Below are 23936 nucleotides of genomic sequence, written 5' to 3'. Positions count from 1 at the left end.
CATGCGCCACCACACCTGGCAACACTTGTTTTTTTGTTAATAGTTATTCTTCTTGGAATGAAATGATTTCTCATTGTAGTTTTGATTTGTATTTCCATGATGATTAGTGATGTTGAGCATTAAAAAAAATACCTGTTGGTTATTTGTATGTTTTCTTTTGAAAAATGTGTATTTAGGTCAATATCTCTTTTTAAGAATGGATTATTTATATTTATTTTACTCTTGAGTTTTTTGAGTTCCTTATATATTTTGGATATTAACGCCTTGTCCCATTGTCAGATGTATAGTTTGTAAATATTTTCCCACATGCTGTAGGCCCTCTCTTCTCTCTGTGTTTGTTTCTTTCACTTTGCAGCAGGTTTTAGTTTGATGTTATCCCCTTTACCTATTTTCCCATTATTTTTTGTGCTGTCATGGTCTTGTCTAAAAATCTCTTTGCCCACTAGACATTGTTCTTGCAGATAGTTAGACAATTTGATGATTGGGTTGTATCTACTGAGACTTGTTTTTAAAGTTTTGTTAAGATTTGCCCTGATACTGTGACATTATTATTTTTCTGAGATTTTTAGTGAATACCCTGGATGTTCAATGGAGGTTTTCTGCTTTGCTTATTTGAATCTTCCAAACCTGGGTGAAACCTAAAAATTGTTCAGATTACAGTACTTATATGTTACTTCACCTGACCATGAGGACTTTCATTCCATGTAGTTGTCTTAGTATTTATTAGTACTCAGGGTTATACCCCTGTAGTTTTCTGGAGTTTTACTTTGTCATAATTGTCTCTGTTTTTCTTTTTGTATTGAACACTATAACACCCTGGGCTTCATAACCTGTGATATTGTTTTCTTAATTTATTGAGAATTTTGTACCCTGCTTAGATTTTTTTTTCCTTTATTGTTCACTGTGGTTCAGAAGGTGTCTATAGGCAGGAAACCAGGGGTAACATGGGGATATCTTGGTTCTTTCCCTTCTCTCAGGGATCACACTTCCCTGCTTGGTGCTCAATGTCTGAAAGCATCTACCTTATACATTTTGTTTGGGATTCTGTTTCTTTGCTTTTTTCATTTTTTTTTTTTTTTTGTTTAATAAGGAGGGGTAAGGCTACTCCATCATACTGGAAGTAGAGAACTCTAGTAACTGTCTTTTACAGTCTATAACATTGAGAAATTCTCCCAAGATGTTTGTTAAGCAGGTTAGAGATGGAAGACATTTGTTCTTATTTTACTAGTTTATTCGTTTTTTAAAATTAAATATAGACATTGTATTTCTAGTATTTGAATAAAGTATAAATTTATACTATAAATTAGCATAAATACAAATAAGTCAGCTTAAATTATATTTACACTTATTAATTAATTTTCACTTTGTTTTTTTATTTTGAATTATATACATTTTTAAATGAATTCTCTGATTCCTGTTTATGTATACATCAGAAGTGATTAGGTAGTAATTAGATAGTAATTAGGTAGAAGCTTTTAAAATGCATTTACAGGGGCTGGTGTTGTGGCTCAGTGGTAGAGGGCTTGCTGGCATGTGTGAGGCACTGGTTTTGATCCTCAGCACCACATAAAAAATAAATAAATAAAATAAAGGTATTATATTCATCTATAACTAAAAATATTTTTAAAAAATAAGTAAAATGCATTTACATAAATTTAAATTATTTGCATTTGGTTAGATGATAATTTTTAATTTTTATTTTTAAGTTTTCTTGAATTATATTATTGTAATGTGCATAGTTGATTACTTTTTTCCCAACTTGTCTTCAAATTTTTTAGTAAAATGACTGAATTTAAATAAGCTCAAGGATTATGAGAGTTAAATCTGATAATCACTATGTTTATAATTAGCACATATACAATATTTTACATTACATTTTCAGTTGCATTTTATTTTTAGGTCAAAATTAGGCTCCCTAATGAGTCTGAGAAGTGTGAAGTATATGCTTGGAGTATGAATTTAGCAAATAGAGGAAACCCAATGGTTTCCTAATCTAGTTCTAGCTAGAAATAGCAGGTACAAATATATCCATGTACATCAAATTGCTCAGCAAATTTCTGACATTCTTCTTATTGCTGAAGTATAAGTCTTAATTTTACCTTTATTTATTTCATAACAGGTCATGATAGATTCCTCTGGGAATATCTGAAAGCTTTTTCCTGTGTGACATCAAGTTTTACACAATCCCATTTTGATTAAATTTATAGAAATGAATCTTTTAATAAAATAAATGATGTTATGTGGATGATGAGTTTATTGTGCTGTACTCAATTTAACAAGAGTGTTTTCTCTTAAAAGATGAAATTTATCTGCAGGAAACATGGATTTTTTTAAGGGATCAATAGAAATAATCTGATCCTATATTGATAAAAGCTAGGAAAAGGAACAAAGGAAGGAAAGAATAAAGCAGGGGAGAGAAGGAAGAGAAGGGGAGAGAGAGAGAGAGAGAGAAAGCAAACTCTTCATACTTCCTTGATTAGGGATTAGAGATTAGATATAGACCAATTGATAAACTGAGCTTTCTTTAATTTAAAATAGTTCACAAAATAAATATCGCCACATACTTATTTAATCCTCACTGTGGTGAGGATCACTAAATGGTGAACTGGCTACACTTTGCTGTACTTAAAAAACTTTTTTTTTTGAAAATTCTAAATTTCTAAATACTGATTCTGTTTTATTAAAAACATCATTATATATAAATTTTTTCTATACAAATATTTGAGAATAAACCTTTTTCTTTTCCTTGCTTGCTACTTATGCCACTAAAGTTTAAAACAAATGTAAAGTTTATTCTAGTCATTACAATCATGAAATGCTTTGATTGTATTTGCCTGGAGAAACTCAATCTGCCTGGATATAAATTTCAAATTTTTCTAGTAGACTCCACTTCCAATTCCTTCTGGATATACTGTTACTTCTGTAGTTGTAGTCAAGGCTTGGACTGAATTTGTAGAGTATCTAAAGGGTGTTTAAATCTGTTATTTTCTTATTCAAATGTTATTAAGATAAAAATACCAAACGTGTATGCACATATATATGCAAATTACAATTTCTATACAGTAGACAATAAAGTGGGAGAATCTATTTAAGTTTCAGAAATAGGTCTTATTTGAACATATTTCAGTACTCAGTAGGTTGATATTTAAAAATTGAACATCAGACCTCTTTTCAACTTTGTATGTAATCTAAATATGATACTCTTCTTGAAGCCATAAAAATCAATCATATTTTTTGCTAATTACTGCTTGCTATCATCAAGGTTACCGTTAGTTGTTTCACAGGAATGATTCTTAAAAATATTAACATTAATCTCACTTCATCATAACCTAAGTTTCTTTTTTATTCCAAAGAATATATGTAATAAATGATGCTCAATATAAACTCATTACAGGGTAAAAAGCAATTACTTAGCTCTTGGAGTAATGTCATAGGAAAATGAATTTTTTGTCAATGTCAGGAGAAAATACATGTGTGTATATATATATATATATATATATATATATATATATATATATACATACACATAAGTATATATGTGTTGTATATGTATGTATATATACATACATGTGTTTGAAAATTAACTTACATTATAATTATAGTGATGACATATGTAAATACCCACATATCTATGATATAGATGGTTCTATCTATATCCATCTATAATTTTCTCTATATCTGTCCATCCATCTATCTATATCTATAGTATTACTATAATCTGGCCTAAGCTTGAAATAGAAAATACCTATTAACAATAAATGACGAAGACCTTTTTTAAAATATATATATATATAGCAACAAGAGTGAACTGCAAGTTTCAGTTTCTGAATCCCAAGACTCATGTCACTCCAATTTTATGCCCACGATTTCCTGAGGTCCAGAAAAGCCTTTAAGTGTCTTTCACTTCACAGAAAGAATCAGATTCAACAGAATACAGTACCCATGTATGTAACTCCATTATCTTCATACTTGTCTATAGTTTTTCTTTACTCTCAATGTTCTAGAGATTATCAATTTTGTGGTATTATTTTATCCTAACAGATAGCAAAAGAGAAATCTACTTACAGCCAATCAACATGACACAAATTGAAAAGATTTTCTCCGAATTGGTGTTAGGAGACACATTTCCAAATCCTACACTGGTTAAACTGCTGAAGGTAAAATAAAGTGCTGTGACGTATTTGTCTTTAATGGATGGTCCAGAACTTGAGTCACTGTCATTGTAACGTTTCCCAATTTGTTGTCCTAAGGAATCCAACCATCCAATTTTGTCAGTCAGATATGGCCTTTCTACATTCCCAATTGCATACCAAATGCAAGCCAGCCAGTGAGCAATCAGGGCAAATATGCACATTAAGAGCATTAGAACAGCAGCGCCATATTCTGAATATCGATCCAGTTTCCTGGCCACTCTCACAAGACGAAGGAGCCGAGCAGTCTTCAAAAGACCAATTAATGTGGTTGTCTGTTGGAAATAAATGTGTATGGTTAGAAACAGTTGACAAGCAATTCAAAGTACGTTTAGGTAAGGTAGAGTTGCTAGAAACAGGTTAAAATGATATGGTAGCATTGAGAACAACTCTTATGTTTGAATTAAATGTTAAGGTTAGTTCATTTTTAAAAAGTTTTAAACCTGCATTGGAAAATGCTTTGAACATATGGCAGCTTATTTCACTATCTACCCATGTAAGACTTGTGGGACAGATAATCTATCTTGTTTTAAACCCAAAACAAGTACTTTGCCTATAATGTGTACTCAGTAAATCATTCATTCACCAACAAACATCCCAGTGTTCCTGCCTACCCAAAACCATACACCAGGACAGTAGTGTTGAACAGGAGGAATGCCCACTTTTCTAACAGACATATTTAGTAGACACAGTGTCTTCTTTAATAGAAAGAAACTAGGTCATTTTATGAGATAAAGACCTAGTTTATTTATTGGGCAAAACAGATATTTTTAAAAAATAATTTCACAGAGTGAAAAGTGCAATGAGGACATTAAGCAGAATACCATGACACAGTATAATATTAGAGGGGGTGTTCAGGGACATGGGTTGTGGCTGAGATTACTTCAGGCAGAAAGATCAAGAAAGGCTGTGCTGAGGGCTGACAGTTGAACTGAGAAAGATCTGAATAATGAAAAGGAGCCAGTCAAGCTCCCTCTTTCTGTAACTGTTGGAACACTTATTGGATAATTGCATGCATTAATTACACTCTATATTTAAATGCATTTTTTTCTTCCTAAATGTGTTAAATGGATAAATCGTTTCTTGATATGCCAAGGATATTATGATTATATTTTGCTTTGGAGTATGATATCAGTAACTAATTGCATGATTATTACTGACCAGGTATCTAATGATAGGATACTTTTATATAATAACAGGATACTTAACTGGTTGTTTGGACTTGAAATCTGATAAGTACAAATTACAAGTTCATTTCTTAGGTTTCTTAAATAATGTCAACTATAAGTACTATATAATTCACAGGGCATATAATTATTCCATAGTTACATGGTATTTACCAATCAATTATTGAGTCATTTTATTTGTTCATTGTTGGTGTTTATTTTATAAAGTAATCCAACTGTGTTAAGAATAGTTATATCTTAATTGAAGAAATAGCACATGAAATAACTGTTGCCCCTTATCTATTAATATTGACTTTGTAAAAAAAGAACATTAATGTCAAGGAAAAGAAAACTTTTTATTAAAATGTTACAGTATATACTGTAATTTTTTCCCTTGTACCATTGGTAAGAAAGGAAGGCATTAATTGTTTTAAAAATAATATTGGAAATCTTTAAAAGTCAGAGGAATTTGTGTAGTTGAGATAGGGCTACCATAACTAGAACTGGTCTATTTTCAGGTTTAGTGGTATAGAGATGTGAGTCTTTTCTGTTCCCAATGCTGTGTTATATTTTTCAGAGTGTAATGAAAAAAATAGTTTTTTTTTCTTCTTGACAGATTTAAAAGCATATATCCTTACAATGATTGATGGATAGTTCAAGGTCATATTATTATTATTGTTCTTCCTTTTTTTTTTTTTTTGGTACTGGGGATTGAACTCAGGGGCACTCAACCACTGAGCTACATCCCCAGCCCTATTGTGTATTTTAATTAGACATAGGGTCTCATTGAGTTTCTTAGCACCCCCCTTCCCTGCCCCCTGCAATTGCTGAGGCTGACTTTGAATTCCTGATTCTCCTGTCTCAGCCTCCCCAGCTGCTGGGATTAAAGGTGTGAGCCACCATGCCCAGTTCAAGGTTATTTTAGTCTCCACTATTTGTATGGGCAATATTTTAGTTTTAATAGGTATGTGCTAGGGGACCTTTGAATGGACAAACGTATGATTGAACTCTGCTTTTGTATCAATATGTCACTTTGGATAAGTTATTTATTTAGTCCCAAGCTTCAGTTTCTTCATCTGTAAATTAGAATAAAAATGTTTAATTTATGGAGTTGCAGATAAGACCCAATAAATGGTCACTCTTCATGTCTCTCTTTAAATACCTCTTACATTTTTGTGTGACAATGTAACAAATGCCTTGGCCTTATTTCTATTTTTATTAAGTTCTGCTAATACTTTTGAGAATTCTTTGCTAGTGACAGTTTTGTACAGCACTGCTTATAGACAATGCTTAGGGTTGCAATAATTATTTTTTCTTCTTTCTATTCAAATATTTCTCTAAAGACTTAAGGTATCTTGCCCCATGTTACAGAATGGAGAGAATCAACTGTATCCAAATTTAAGACAGAGTAGACTAAGGTATTATCAGTCTCTTCTTGCTGAGTTAGGCACTATTAGTTCTCATTTTTAGTACAATGTACTCTATTTATACTGCCTGCAAGTGAAAAGTGGGTCCAATGACTTCCTCATAATATTATGCTAACATCAGAACTGAAATGAAGAAATGATTTCAAAATGAATGGTTATCCTGCAGCATACCTAATTACATGAAATATCCAGATATGGTATAGAAATCTATCTTTGTGGTTTTTAAATTTCTGGCAATATAACAGATGAAACTATCTACAAACCCACTCACAACCATTTGAAAAGAGAAGCAATAAAGAATTTTCTCTTAGATGTTATTTATTGAGCTTTTTACTGGTATTAGAATATTTTTTGCTAATTTTTACTCTTGATAGAGACTTTGAAAGCATAAAAGCTCAACAAATACTAAAGTGTTATTATTTTTATAAAATAAAAACACATACTGAAATTATAAGATATAAAAAAGGTAATTCATTTTCAAAGAAAGGTACTTTGTTAGTAAGGGGGACAAAAGGAACCTTACCACTTCCAGTCCACACCTTACCAGTACCAGATCAACCTGAGAATTCATTTATTGTGATTGAATATTTCAGACTCTTTTTGCCAGATGTCACAGCAAAGAAAGTTTTATTTAGACTTTTATTTTTAACAAATTTTGACATTATTTTTTCTTGTTTTTAAAATGTCTCTTCTTTCAGAAGTTAAATAATTCATATTTTTTTTGTTGGTAAATGAATATCATCCAATCTCAACTTGAAAACATATCTATATCCACTGTTTATTAAAAGCCCAAGATGCCTTCTTATACTGAGGTAGAATTTAGTTTTGTTTATTGAAGTATTTAACTTTCTTAAATATATATACAATTATAGTTTTTTAAATCCATTAGATCCTAGATTCATATTTAAAATATCTGTCAATATTTTTTACTAGACATTCTACAATAAATCAGGCGATATTCTGTCTTAATACCAGTGGAATTCTTTTTGAAGGCCTGAAATTAGAAAATTTTTTATCAGTATTAAACATCTTGCTACTGAAGAATAAATTTGGTTACAATTAAATCAGAAAGTGTCACCAACAAGAGAAAATCTTACGTTCAACAATTTCAAAAAATAATTTTACTTTATTTTTTATAAGCATTTGCAAGAATCTTACATTTAAAATATTTATCACAGAGACTCTCTAAAACCTTTGTCTATAGGTAAGTGATATGATTATTATTTTATAAGTAAGGAACCAAAGTATATGTTCTTTGGTTTCATCCACAGGGCTGACAAAATAAATCATCAATGAAACCTTCTGCTTAATTCATCATTCATCTTGTTTGTAAGAAAATATTAATGTGCAAATAGGGAAATGGTAACACAAGTAATAAATTTCAGGATTCCACACTCACTTTTCTTTTATAGCTTTGCATTTATATACATCGTTCAATGAATTATTCAATAAAACTCAGTAATATTAAAGCTAGTTTGTAGTCCTTTGTCATCTTGTCTACAATCATTTCAATATTTTCAATAACCCATTACTAACACAAAGAGAGATATTTTGAATGTGTATAAGACCTTGGGAATTACCTAGTGTGCCATTTCTTTATTCACAACAAACCTCATATTTACTTCCAAAAATTATGAATTTTGTGGGGAATCCTGGGAATTGAACCAGAGGAACCTTACCAGTGAGCTATACCCCCAATCCTTTTTATATTTATTTTGAGACAGGGTCTTTCAGGCTGGCCTCCAACTTCTGATTCTCCTTCCTCAGCCTTTGGAGTCCCTGGAATTACAGGTGTGTGCACCACACCCAGGCAAACTATGGTTTTTAAAGAGGAGATACAACCCCACTGAAAATTTCTTCCTATATTTAACAATATTTACAACTGAGATACTTGGCTTTATATTGTTTGTATAATTAGCATTCTATTATATTGCAATTTGAATTTGCCTTCTCTTCCTTTACAGTGACATGGAAAACTTGTCATTAAATGATTCTAAATCATAGTAGGCAAATGCTACATCAAATAAACAAGTATAGCCAGGCACGATGGTGCGCTCCTGTAATCCAGCAGCTTGGGAGGCTGAGGCAGGAGGATCATGAGTTTAAAGCCAGCCTCAGCAAAAGTGAGGTGCTAAGCAACTCAGTGAGACCCTGTCTCTAAATAAAATACAACATAGGGCTGGGGATATGGCTCAATGGTCAAGTGCCTCTGAGTTCAATCCCTGGGACCCAATAAACAAATATGTATAAATGCTATATCTTTAAAATGGGAATTTGACTTTATCCAGATAAAATCTGTACCTTATGCCATCTATAGCAATATGTGGTCAATTACACTAAAATAAGACAAAATTGATCAGCTTAATGCAAAATTATTTATTCAATTGAGGATCCTGTATCTTTCCCTGCTAAGTCACAGAGTTTGGGAGGTACCATCAAAGATGCAAAAAAAAAAAAAAAAAAAAAAAAAAAGCCAATAGAAACTTCTTTCACATATAAGTCAAGAACCACCTAAAGGAAGAGACAGAGCTACTTACTTAAAGTTTAACCTAAGTATTTGTGCTGTTTTGGACATTAACTTCCAACAAACTACTGTCATCTATTGTAAAGATCAAGTTCAAGTTCAGAAAAAACAGCTGACAAGATGATCAGGATTTCTAAACAGATACCTGCTGAAATTTTCCTCATATTCATTCCAAAATTTATCTATCAGACTAATGATCCAAACATATTAATAGGAACAGAAATTCTTTTCAATTGATATTTTTTCCCTCAAAGAGCTTTGTAGATACTTAGGTTTCTAAGACCTTTTTTATTTTTTGCATTCAGAATTCATGAATATAACAGTAAAGTCTGAAAGAAGAGAGGTCAACAAAGGAAGGAATTAATTACAAGAATCCTAATTTCAGGGAAGGCAGAAGCTAATGAAACATGTAACTAAGTACAGTTCTCTAGCTTCTGAGTGTTAATGTCTTAGAAACTAAGGTCTGTCACAAAAAGCTAAATGTGAGAAAATCTGAGGTAGTCCATCTAAGTTGACTTTCTGAAGATGGAGGCAATAACATTATTACTTCTCATTAATGATATTAAGGTAGTTTGCTAAGGGTGGCATGATGTCTGATATTATAAAACTAGAAAATACAGAATCATTTCCCTTTCTGAATGGCATGAACATCAGACAATATTAGTGATATAGGCAAGCACAGTTATTGCCAATATTCATTTTCTTCAACATGTTTTTAGCATTATATATAGAAGATCCTTTACTTTAGAAAATTTGAATTTGCTTAAAATATTAAATGGTTATTATGAAAAATATAAGCAATCATGCTACATCTTCTTTAGTAACAAATGTATATGTCTCATTATAGTTTTAGCATTAGATATGTTTTACACACAAAATTATTTGGATAAAAATTCAGTTCTTAAATGTTGGTGTAAATAAAACAACAGTGTTACAGTAGTTTAACATTTGGTGGAATTGGAAGAAAGACATTAATGTTTAATTGGCGTTGACAAAGTTACCTTTTCAAAGTTAATCCACAATGTTATAATGCATCAAGGAGAACATTTGGACAATCCAGCTAACATTAAGCAATTAAGAAATCATCCCTATCATAATTTCCATTCCTTTATGTATTTTTGTATTAATTTCATAGAGATGTTCACCTCAGAACACAGGAGGACTTTGTCATCCCAGGGATTGCCACCAGATCTTGTACATCCAAATGACAGAATAATTTCTGCCACCTAAAAAATAGGTAAGTTTCAAGATTTTCCTTCAGATCTACCAAATATGAATCTCCAGACTTTAAAAAGACCCACACAAAAGTTGGTGCCTGCTCCTGGTGTAGAAATATTGACTCAAATCAACTTTTGCCAGGATTATCTGATTTTTCATTTAATGAATCTCATTTTGCAATACTCACATGTATATCTTTGTGCTTGCTCCTGGGGTGCCTGACTTGCCTACAAGCCATCTATCTTTACTTAGATGACTGAGTAATCAGCATCTCAAACCTAACATGGCCAAAACAGAAATGTTTCTTCCACAACACACCTTTTTCTCCTCAGATGTTCTGTCGTTGTTGTTTTGTGGTTCTGGGGCCTCTCATATGCTGAACAGTAGCCTTACAACTAAGCTACATCCCTGGCCCCTCCCCAGGATTTTATCCATCTGGATAAATGAGCTACCATCTATAAAACTGGGTTAAGCAACTCCTTTGTTTCCCCTCTTTTAAGTATTCAACAAGAATAAATGAACAATAAAAACATCTTTGAACTACCCCTAATTCTGCTTTTTCTCATACTCTCTCATACAATTTATCTACCAACAAATCTTGACAGCCTACTTTAAAAATGTATTCACATTTACTGACTTCTCTCCATCTCCGTTACCACCATGTTGTGGTGTCCCTCCCACATTGCAGCAAGGTTCTCCTGCTCTTCTCCTGGCTTTGCCGTCTGCAGACAAAAGCCTGCACAATCTTTCCAAGTGTCAGTCAATGTTATGCCTGTTCTGCATAACATTAAACAAACCCCATGACCCCATGTGATTTTGTTCCTATCTAATCATCTTGAGATCTTAGCACCTTACTGCAGTTCAGCCTGCCTGTGGCCTTCTTTCTATTCCTCTAACATCTCAAGCCTGTTTCCCATTTGGACCATTTTCACAAGTGTTTCTTTCTGTTTGAAATGTTCTACATAGTAGTTTCATGGGACTGGATCATTCTTATCAAGTCTCAACTCAAATGATACTTCCTCCATGGCTTTACCATTAGCCCACCACCCAAGACATTTCTTATCAGTCTTTTTTTTTTAAATTTACTCTTTTTTGAAATCATCTTGCACAGTTATTTATTGGTTTATGTATTATTGGTCTTCTGCTCTCTTCCAGGCCCCACCTCCTCTTCTCCAGTCCTAGAATTTAAATTCTCAGAGAACAATCTTTGTGTTGTCTAAAGAGCCAAACCTAGGAAAGTGTCTATAACTTTGATAGGTGGTTAATAAATATTTGCTGAATGAGTAAATATTATGTTGCGAAACAGGAGTAGTACATAAAATAGGATGTCACTTAACAAGTCTGAGTTTCACTGGCTTCACTTGTAAAATGGGAATAATAGTTCTTTAATGCCATAGGCCAGAGAGTGAATTAGATAATTTCTTGTGGTTACTTCTAGTTCTAAGATCTACATTGGTAGTGAGACTGTATTTTAATTTGGTAGTAATATGTATGTTCAGAATTTGTCAGAATATTTTAAAATTTAGACTTTAAAATGTAAAAGACAGGAACTCCTTAAACCCCATTCCGCCTCTAAGCTTATCTATAAAAGCACTACCTGTGACAGTTTATCCTCTTGAACAACAGGAAAGAGTGTCCCTCAGGCTCGAGTCCCCACATAAACTTCAAATTCCCTTCAGTCTCACATTCTCAGGCATCTTCAGTAGCCTTGCTTGTCAATATTTAATACTCTCTCCACCATTCCTCTTTCTTTTTAGTCGATAAATATCTTAGGGGGAAAAAAACCCCCAAGATTCAAAATATAATAAGCCTTTCCTTCACTATGCGCAGCCTTCCAGTACTGGAATTCTCCTTTGATTTGTTACCAAGATTCTGGCAAGAAGGGGCTCTGTTATTGTCATTTCTTGAAGCCACTTCAGTTTGGCATTGTAGCCAATATTGCACCTAATTAATATCATTACTGCATACCCGACTCAGTGATTTACTTTCAGTCCCTCTTGTACCTTTTATCTTTACCATATTTGACACAATCCTCTTGATTTTTTTCTTAATTTGCTAATATAATGAGGTAGGTGGAAATCCTGTAATGTCTGCAACAGTCTCCAACAATAACAGAAATTGTCCATGTGCTATGTAACTTTTCAGTGTCCTACCAGTCGTTTGTATATGCAAAAACCAAACTTAGTCATTCATCCTTGAAACTTGGTTTTAAATATAAGAAGAAATTTACCTTGGTGCATTTTAATAGTCATTAAACTTTCCAGGAATTTAGCTACCATGTAAATTGAGAGATGACTAGCTCACTTTATTTGAATCTTGACTAAGACTGGTTTACTGCCTCATAAAGTGATATCTTCAATGACAGCAGGTTTTGTGGTAGTTGTGTACTACATCATATCTAAGTCTACATGTGTGCTTGTCATAGATGCAGAGTTCTGGGCTGTATATGGGACAATATACACCTATCCATATGCATACATGTAACCATAGGCACAAATTTTCAATCCTTACTGGATGCAAATATAAAGAAAAATACAATAATATTCAGTTGAATATTGATTTTTTTTGTTTAAATACAAGCTTACTCATTAAATCTATGTAAAAGCTCCTGAGAACTTCATTATATTATTTAATGTACACATGCCCGAGGCATTTATATACTCAAAAAGATACTATTTTGTTACACATAATATTCCTTTTATTCTCTTTTATTAAGGGTAGGGTAAACTAGGCATGTAACTATTATATGTGATTTTATTTAACAATAAAGGGTGCATTATAAAATGTTTGTTATTGAATGTACATGTTAGGTCTGATAGGGTTGGGAACCTTTATAGGTCCATGCTTCTAATGGGTTTCCCCTCTAACTAGAATGATCCTTCTACCCTTTCCTACTGAAAAATTCCTACAAGTTATCAGGAACTCCCTCTATGTGTGTCCCTTGTAAATGGTGTTATTAAAGTATTTATTAGATATTATCCTATGTGCCTACCTGCTGGTCTCCCCTTCTAGACTGCAAACTTCCTGAACTTGGGTTCTCGTCTTATTCTCTTCTGTAAAGCCAGGGTTTCCCTTATTGACTGGCACAAGGTTAAGTTCTTGGCAAATGTTTATTAAATTAACCATTCTACTTGGGGAGGAGGATACCATAATCTTTTCTGGAAGTGGAAAAATGGATTAGGTCAACTTTTAAAATTTTTATACAGAATTCTAATTAGTAAAGGAGATAAAACCAAGTTTTATTTATTTATTTTTTATTTAATAGTGGAGGTTGCTCTGCGTCTAACCAGTTCATTTTGCTGTCTACGCTTAAGGGCCTTTGGGACTTTCTGAGGCATCTTAATGAATTTGCAATTTGAAAATCAAGAGACTACATGATCTCTCATCAGAGCGATCACTAGTTTAATCACTAAAATTTATCATTCTATCTTATGTCCAAAATCTCAAAGTTTTTATTTTTTCTTCTATTCTTGTGACAGAACTCCCCACATTACTCTATTTAAATTTAAGATATCCTTTGCTCTGGAAGTAATCCTTTTCTTTCTTTGTCAGAAACAAAATTGGATGCTGAATATCTATAATGCACTTATTGTATAATGTACACTTTTGAAAAAAAATTATTCTGAAATAGCACTGTGAACTGGAAAGCCTGATTATAACTATACAGCATAATTTATATGTTAAAGGAGCATCTTCATTGCCATTCCTGTGAAAAATAAAAGGTAGCCCAAGTCCATCACTTGTCTCCTTACCCTTCTATGGCTGAAAGGTATCTTGATGTACCTGATGTCTGATTCCCACGTGTGCCCTCCAGTACCCTTCCATATTTGATGTATTTTATGTCTATCTACTTCACCCCATCATATTCTGTGTTCCTTTTCTTTACAACCCAGTTACTATACTCAAAACCATTTACTTTTGCTCTCTCATTTCTCCAGAATTCCTTTAAGTTGCAGCTGGTTAATGTAATAACTGTTGTACATTAACACTGTTAATGTAATTTACCAACATTAACACATGAATACACATTAACAGTTTTTATTTGTTAAATAAATTGATGGAATTAAATTTATTTAAATTTGTGGGTTAATGTGATTTGATATAAGTTTTTAAAGGGAGATTTTTATTAGCTATCAGAGATATTAATCCAAAGAGTAGAAGAGGAAGAGAAGGAACCACTAGCAAAAAATTACTATGTAACTTCACCTGGTCTAGTCTTTTCATATAAATTCAACTTATTTTTAAAAAAATCACAAGAACTCATTTTTAACTATTTTACAGAAAACAAATAAAGTCTTAAATAGATTAAATAACATCAAGTAAGTGGCACAGAAGAGAATCAAACCCAGGCCTATCTGACTCCAAAGCCATGATCTTTCCCATATCATTCCACTTCTTAAACAGACTGAGTAGCAGCTATGAGAACATAGGGGTGCTCACGAAATTCTTCATGAACTGTGGGGTGGCCTCAGTCTCTGTGAGGCAAAATTCGCCTTTTCCTTGACAGTTCATAAGAGATGTGGTCTAGGCTTCCTCTTTTCACAAAACTATTTCATCCTGTAACTGAGGTGAATCTCATAAATATTCTCTTGTTTCAGATTATTCAAAGGAAGTCCTGTTTGAAACAGTGATTGTCTGAATTACATGTTTTAATGCAATTTTATTATTTTCAAGTGAAATATTAACTGAAATTAAACCAAACTCGTACTTAATTCTTTAAATTAGGGCTGGGATTGTGGCTCAGCGATAGAGGGCTCGCCTAGCATGGGCGGGACCCGGGTTTGATTCTCAGCACCACATAAAAATAAAGGCATTGTGTTGTGTCCATCAACACCTACAAAATAAATATTTAAAAAATTCTATAAATTAGAATTAATGACGATAATAAGTATACCTAAATATTCACTGATTTAATGATTATTGATTGAATACAATGAGTATATCACTTTCCCCTAAGAATTCCATTTGCTTATTCATTAATTTATTTAAATTTTAATTTGCTATTGGTGTATATTTTTTAACATTGGAAAAAATGAAGTTTTATTCTATTGTTTATCAGTGTGGACTATTGTGATGTGATTACATGGATCTCCCATTGAAAGAAACTCAGATAATTATGAAATATTTCCCTTCCTTTTCTTTAGTTAAAACTGAAAAGAATAGCTATTAAAACTTTATCTACTTTAGTGGCAGTTGATATTTTTTTTTAGGACTTTGCTGATTTGCACATGTATTACCTCATTAAAGTCTTAAAAACAATGACTGAAGAGAAGAAGGTAACATTATTATTCTTTACTGATGAAGAAAGTCAGACTTGGGACTTTGTTTAATATTTGCAGAATCCAGCAAGAATATCATCTTCCACTACTCTGCTCCTAACTGACCCACAGTTTCACCAGCATGTTCTGCAGGAAAAAGAATGTTAAAATCTATACCTATTGATTCTCCATGGCAGAAAGAGTCTCTTGTCTGAGGCCTTCAAAGGCTACTATATGTAGACTTGCTTAAAAACAACAATAACAACAAGAGATGATGTATTGTTTTTAGGCAGAAAAGATACTACCTTTTTAAAAATTCAACACATTGGATTGGGGATATAGATATTGATGAAGTGCTTGCTTTGTATGCACAAGGCCCTGGGTTCAATTCCTACCACTACCAAAAAAAAAAAAAAAAAAAAGAAAAATAAAAAAAAAATTCAACACATTGAGTTCACTTTTTCTTAATATACTGCTTTAGAACTATTTTCAGACCTTTTGTAATTTTTCTAGTATTCAACCCAGGGAATTTATAAAAAAAATTGGGGGCAATTAAATGGGGGGCCCTTTGGAGAACTTAATTTTTTGGATGAAAAAATCCTTTCAGAATCTGATTATAATTATCGACCCTCTATCCCCCCAAATCACTCAATATGCATACACAACTCATATTTCTTTAAATTTCCAATTTTATAAGATATTTGGAACATATGAGCTGGATGTTATTTAAGAGATAGGGGTTTTGCACAAGACATTTCAGAAGATTCTTTCTTCCACATAATCTGAAGAACCAAACTACAATAATAAGAAGGAAAGCAACATTCTTAATGTTTGACAGTTTTACACCCACAAACTTAATATGTAGACATTTTACATCCTGGGAATGTGCTATGTGTTATGTGTCTCAAAGCTTAACTTATTGGTTAAAGAATGGAATGTATTTTGCATCTCTTAGCAAAAATAGAAGGAATTTAAATTATTTGCAATGGAAAAATAGTTCCATTTCATTTTATAACATTTCAAAGTGAAAATGAATTTCATCTGTGCAATACAGAAAGTATGTAAAGCAACCATTTTTAAATGAAAGTAGATTTACTTTTATAATTGCAATCTTTCAGAAAATAAGATTTTTTTAAGCCGCTCTTACCTCATCAGAACCTGATCCAAAAATCAGCAAGTCAAAAGGAATTGCTGCAACCATGTCAATCAGGAACCAGCCTTTGAAGTAGTGTATTGCTATTTTGGCGGGATCACTTACCACTTCTTCATTCTGATTTACATAAGTAGTTCTGAAGTTTATTAGAATATCTATGATAAACATAATATCCACAATCAAGTCTACCACATTCAGAGGGCTACAAGAATAACCACATTCTCGCCTTTTCTGTTCTTCTCTGTCATTGAGTAGGAAGGCTGCCGAGTAGGGGGTGAATATAGCAGTGTATATGACCAACAGCAGAATAAGCCAATCCCAGACTGCCTTGAAAGGGCTGTAGTGCAATATTGTAAACTTGTTGATTCGTGGTGTCTGCAGTTTATATTCTGGTAGGACATCTGCTCCCAAAGAAAGGACCTAAACACAGAAAAGAAAAACACATACTACATAAAAATATCATTATTTAATATGAAACCTGTAAAAATGAAGGAAATTATATAGCAAAATCTATTAGAAAGAATTCATGTAATTTTGATGTACATATGAAAACAGGAAGTCCATTTAAATGAAATTCATATAAACTGCAACAATGTTTTATATTCACTTCAAAAAAACCTCACTGGTATTTCTGGATAAATTCACTGCAAAGTAATAATATTATTCCTGAAATACTGAGGAAGGGTTATTGTTTCCTTTGAAACACATTACTTCACAGAATTAAAATTAAATGACTGTTTTTAAAAAAACCCTAAAATCAGTTTTGATATAAGTAATAATTCAGTTTTCAAATCTAGGAACAGACTGACTATAATGAACATAAAAAATATACTTGGATCCATGGTCTCATGTTCGGTTTACCTATACTTGATTTATGTTAAACTTTGATAAATTAACTACAATTTATTTAAATCTTTACTTATGCAAATTTTCTCACTTGTAATTTGATTTTAGCATGGGGTAAGGGAGCACATAAAACAGATTAAAATAAACAAAAAGCAGTCTTTTCCCTAAACGGTAAGAGGGTATTTTATGTCTGGGTTGAATATACTTTCATCCAAACTTTTCCATGAAATTTAGAGAATCATAAAAAGAAAATGCTGCTAGTAGATGTTCAGAATATTGATATGGAAATGTTGCAAGATTCTTAGCCACCAAGGGATACAAACGTCTTAAGTTTTATTCTACTTAATAAGGCAAGGGGTAAACCAAAACAGTTTCCCCTTTTAGAGTTTTAGTTTATCTGAAAAAATAAGAGGTAAACTTGAGTTGTACCCTGCTAAGTAGACAAATCCATGATTTTGGGATTTTAGATGAATTTCAAAAACCAAAGTCAAATAGAAAGGTTATATAGCTACATAGTGGCAGATAGAGAGCCATTTTAAGGGAATTGTGAGTTTATAGTGTCACACTATCAATGCCCTATACATACCAATGGCTCCATTTGAAATGTTAATGTTGCCAAGAACATTTTCTTAGACTACATTCATCTAAACTGCTGATGCATCATGGGCTTTGAGTCATGGATCTGAAGTAATCCCCTGTTGGTTAGACAGAGAGTTTTGTGTGTTTTTGGCAATTCTATCCATGTTGGTTTTATCTTGACCAGAGTAATGAACTATCTTGGAAAATATCAATTTTGAATCACTTTTCTTGTTATATCTCATACTTTTCCCATCCTATAACAAGTTACCATCCCTATTTACGAAGGACCTGAGATGTTAGTCCCAAATGAGATAAAACGCAACTTAAATATAACACAAGAATCCAGGTAAAATAGTTAAAACTGCTTTTACATGTCAAATTGATTTAATACATTAAAAAAATGAATAAAAATTTGGACCTGATCATTAATCAGCCCAGAGTAAATCTGAACCAACCAGTGTATGGAGGATATAGGACTATATTTTAAGCTATTAGGAGATGACAGGAGCTAATTATTGGCAAAAGAAAAATATGGAAGATAAAATGATTTCATATTCATGAAATATTGAAAATCCTCAGAATTTAAGATATGCAAATATATAAGTATACAAGTTTCAGAATCCTAATAGGAAAAATGTTTGTATTGTCTATTAGTTAATAAGTGCAGATTAATAGAACTCTGATCCCATTGTGTTTAGATTAGAAAATGGGTGGCATGACATTTTGGTCTGGAAGAATGGATCACCTCTTAAGGTGGTATTACATCATGTAATGTCCCTTTCTCAATCACCAGGGGGCTACACAGGTTGTCAGGTTGTACAAGGTAAAATCCAAAACCTTATTTTGGCTTTCAAAGTCATCTAAAAATATGGACCTGTTTTATCTTTCCAGGTTCTCTTCCAGTAGACCACCTATGAATACAGAGTATTCTAGCAAAACAAGGTGAAACTTTTGAGTTGCTTAGATCTTTCCCTCTCCTTTCCCTTCCCCTTCCCTTCCTTTCGCTTTCTACCTTGTACTAGGGATTCAACTCAGGCATGCTCTACCACGGAGCAGGATCACTTACCACTTCTTCATTCTGATTCACATAAGTAGTCCTGAAGTTTATTAGAATATCTATGATAAACATAATATCCACAATCAAGTCTACCACATTCAGAGGGCTACAAGAATAACCACATTCTCGCCTTTTCTGTTCTTCTCTGTCTTTGAGTAGGAAGGCTGCCAAGTAAGGGGTGAATATAGCAATACATATGACCAACATCCCTAGTCCTTTTAAAATTTTTAAATTTTATTTTGAGACAGGGTCTAAGTTGCCCAGACTGGCTTTGAACTTGTGATACTCTTGCCTCAGCCCCCTGAGCCACTGGTATTACAGATGTGTGCCACCATAGCTGGCTTAAACTGCTTAGTTCTTAATAAATCCCTAAATTCACACTTTTCCCCATAAAAAGGGTTACACAATCACTCAAAGAGACTCAAAGAAGTCATTTTTAAAGACAGATATTTATCTGAGCTTCCTTACTGCTTAATTGACATGCTTCTGATGTCAACCTCTCACACAATACATGCTATGGCATAAGTATGAATTAGAATGCATGCAGTATTATGGAAACTTCCCTGTAAGTAAAAACTGGCTAGAACTCTTCCTATCCCATCTAGATACACAATCTTTTAATATTTAGATGACAACTTTAGTAAGAGCAAGAGACTAAAATTGGGGAAGACACTGTTCCTGACATCATGGAATTCATGGTCTATTGGGAAGGAGATGTGCAGGAAATGAGAGCCCTGATTCCACAACAGTGGCCACTTTGCTCAGTGTATGGAGCTGGTGGTGATGCTGAGGGGGAATGATCTTCCCAGAAGACTTTCATTAAAACATGGCAGTTGAACTGACACTGAGTTGGAAGTGATGAGGGATATATAGGACATACATAGCTGGGGGATGGGGAAGTTGGAAGAGGTAGAACATGAACAAGGTTAATGAAGCATAAAATAATGTTGTATGTGTTGAGAAATTATAAACAGTCTTCTATTTTGCTGAAAGATAAAATGTAAGAAGGGAAACCGTTGTGGAGGATAGCAGTGGAGAAGGCCAGGACAAGGCTGCTGAAGGTCCACTGTGACATAATAGCAAGCAGAGGTTTTGAACTTTAGGTCAGTGTTTTTTTTTTTTTTTCTCCAGGTATTGAACCTAGGGGTACTTAACCACTGAGTCCCATCCCCAGCTATTTTTATATTTTTTATTGGGAGACAGGTTCTTGCTAATTTGCCAAGTTGTTGAAGCTGGTATTGAACTTGTGATCTTCTTATGTTGGCCTCACAAGCTGTTGGGATTACAGCATTACCAGGTCTAAGACAATGTTTTTTTCACACTTAAATAACATACAGAGTTCTTTTAAAGGAAAAGATTTCAGAACCCTAATAATGATTTATTTTATTTTTATTCATAATAGCAAATATGTTAAAAATAAGACTAGGTTAAAATTTCATGTTTATACTTCTTGGTATGATTCTTCTAGGTTAAATTGTGTACCCTCAAAATATATTTTGAAGTTCTAATCCCTGGTACCTGTGAATGTGACCTTATTTGGAAATAGGGTCTTTACAGGTATAATCAAATAAAGACAAAGTCCTCATGGTTTGAGATGGACCCAACTCCAATAATTGATATCCTTAAATGAAAAGAGAATTTGGGACAAAGAGACAAAAACACAAAGGGAGAATTCTGCATGCTAATGGGGCAGAGACAGCTGCAAGCCAAGGGATGCCAAGGATTGACTGTAGCAATAGGAAACTAAGAGAGGTAGGAAACAGATTTACCCTCAGAACTTCCAGAAGGAATTCACCTTGCCAATACCTTGGTTTTGAATTTCTAAACTCCAGAATTGTGAAAGAATAAGCTTCCATTGTTTTAAGATACCTAGTTTGTGGTATGTTATTACTGTAGCCCTTAATATAATGACAAAAAATGAAAACAAATATTTGATATTTTTCTAGGTCAAAAATCATTGAACTTGGGGCTATGTTATTTATTAAATATGAAAAAATGTATTCTAATCTAAAAGACTTTTTGCAAAAGTATGTTGTCAAAATGCTGTTATAGACTTCAAATACTTAATTGCTGTGTCAGGATAACCTAACCTAAATCTTAAGGCAAGCTGTTATTCTCCTAGGCTTTGAAGGTCCATTTAAATAGCATTCCTTGAAAACTTTAAGAACTTTTGTTTATTGAAAATTAACTTTATGGCATTATTTAATTTTACATTAAGTGATTATCTAGTCAACTTATATTCAGAACTGGATTTAAAAGACAGTTTGTTATATTCTAACATGTCTATTGATACAGAACTATAGCTATTTGGTATGTAGAATGGAGCATGTTTTGACAATGAATTGGTATTAATTGGTATGATACCAAATATTATGTGCAGGTTCTTTTGACTTCTGCATGACTGTGCATGTATTATATGATCCATTGTCACCAGACTTTTACTAACAAATAACGTAAAAAAAAAACCCATTTATTTATACTGCGTGCTTTAGCACTATGAGGTCCCACTATAAATCCAAATTTAGTCTTGGGCACTGATGTCAAGTCAATGGCAATATTGTTACTAGGTGAAAATGTTAATGATTCAGATGAGTATAGTTTTGCTTTATTGTTTCAACAAAATACAGGAAATTTTAAGATTGTTAAATAGGACTTATGGCTCTTTCAGATATCCCTTTCCATGGATATCAGTTGGAGAACTGTTAAATGTTACTAGGCAGGGAAGAAAGGTGGCTGTGTTTGATTTTAGACAGATGAATCAGGAAATAAAATGGAGAAGAAACCAAAGGTGGTCAGGACCAAAGACTTAGAGGTCAATTTAAGATTTTGTCATTCTAAGAGATGTACACCAGGGAGTAGGTAGCAGAGATGGAGAAGATGGAAAACATTTGTGAAATAAAATTTTCTCAGTATATAAGGATGAGAATTACAGAAACCTTTCTTCCCTTTGGTTCCAATAATAAGTCTTATTAGAGTCAACCATGGTAATATAAATCTCTGAAACTTCAACCAACGTTGACATAAAGGAAAGATCACTAGACTGTAAATTTGAAGACCTGACTTTGAATTCCAGACAGAATTGTTAAATTCTCTCAACTTTAGTTTTTTCCATCAGTGTGATGGGGATAGTAATCTTTGCCTGTCACTTGTCTATAGAGAGCTAGCATATCAAATCACATAATTTCTATAAAATTAGCTAATAAAATTAAAAATATTTACATGCATGTAAAATATTTTCATTGTTGTTTAGAGTTCTAGGGTTACTTCCTATATCATAATCTAAACAAATAAACTAAAACCCAAATATTTATAAATCTATGGGAGGAAGTTAAACATTGACTGGATACTGAAAATACTAAAAATTGTCTCAGTTATCTACTCTTTGTAACAAACTGAACCAAATTTTCATCATTCAAAAGAGTAGTAATATTATTATTATTGATTTTATGGATAAAAAATTGAGTTTGGCCATGCCTGGACAATAAGTTTGCTCCACAGGATGTCATTTGGGGTTATTTAGTGAAATTTAGCTGGTAGCTGAGCTTATGTGGAAAACTCAAGAAGGTTTCATTCACATGTCTAGAAACTTGGTGGGGATAATTGGCAGATTGGGCTCACCCAAGATTCAGGAGTGAGTGGATTCTCCCCACCCCTCCTGTGGTCTCTTCAGCAGGATAGCAATACATCTTATGTGGAGACTTAGGAGTCCCAAACGAAATAGAAACTTTAAGTTTTCTTAAGGTCCAGATTTGGAATTACATTGTTACAGCAGCATTTCTTTCATAGTCTATTGGCCAAAGCAGAGGCAGGCCAGCCCAGATTTAAGGAAGTAAGGGAATATTCCCTACCTCTTGACAAGAGACTGACATGATTGTGGAAGGGAAGAAATCATTATACTGGTTTTGGAAACAAAATTATACTTAATTATAATTAAAATATACAAAATTATACTGGTTTTGGAAACAAACTATTGCAGGACTTGGTGACAATTTTTTTTAGGTAGGGTGACACTGTAGTTATATATATTTTAAAAAATGGCCTTTACCTTTTAGGAGTATGGAGTGAAGTATTTGTCGATGAAATGTTATAATACTGAAGATTTTCTTTAATATAGTCTGGAGCATGGGGAGAGGAGTTCTGATTATATGCAATAATGTAGGCTGTATGTTGATTTATATTGGAAATAGGTGACTAGATACTATTCTATATGTTTAAAATGTTTCAAAATAAACACTTAAAAAACAAGTCTAGAATCTCATCCAGAAATGCATACAATAAATGAGAATATATTTTCTTTCTAATTTTGTTTGCTTGCTCCCTGCCCCCAACCTTCCTTTCTATTTTTCTGTACAGAGGATGCACTCAGGGCTTTGCACATGCTATGCAAGCATTCTACCCACTGAGCTATATCCTCAGCCCTTTTTTATATTTTATGTCTTCTGAGTTAGAGTCTCCCTAAGTTTCCTATGCTGACTTTGAACTTGTGATACTCTTTTCTTAGTATCTCAGTGTAGAGGA

The 23936-nt window shown here is 32.9% G+C and overlaps 1 protein-coding gene across 1 annotated transcript in view; it reads right to left on the bottom strand.

Moving 5' to 3' along the window:
* The window catches only part of Kcnh7 (potassium voltage-gated channel subfamily H member 7), a 462823-nt gene that overhangs the window by 57013 nt on the left and 381874 nt on the right, over positions 1 to 23936 (bottom strand). The window contains exons 7-8 of the mRNA XM_027938014.3: positions 16931 to 17356; positions 4066 to 4465 (exon numbers count right to left, since the gene is read on the bottom strand). Coding sequence (XP_027793815.2) covers positions 4066 to 4465; positions 16931 to 17356 — 826 coding nt within the window. The remainder of the gene's footprint in view (positions 1 to 4065; positions 4466 to 16930; positions 17357 to 23936) is intronic.

The sequence above is a fragment of the Marmota flaviventris genome, chromosome 11, assembly GCF_047511675.1.
Source record: "Marmota flaviventris isolate mMarFla1 chromosome 11, mMarFla1.hap1, whole genome shotgun sequence".
Classification (NCBI taxonomy): domain Eukaryota; kingdom Metazoa; phylum Chordata; class Mammalia; order Rodentia; family Sciuridae; genus Marmota; species Marmota flaviventris.
This window is presented reverse-complemented; position numbering and strand designations above follow the sequence as displayed.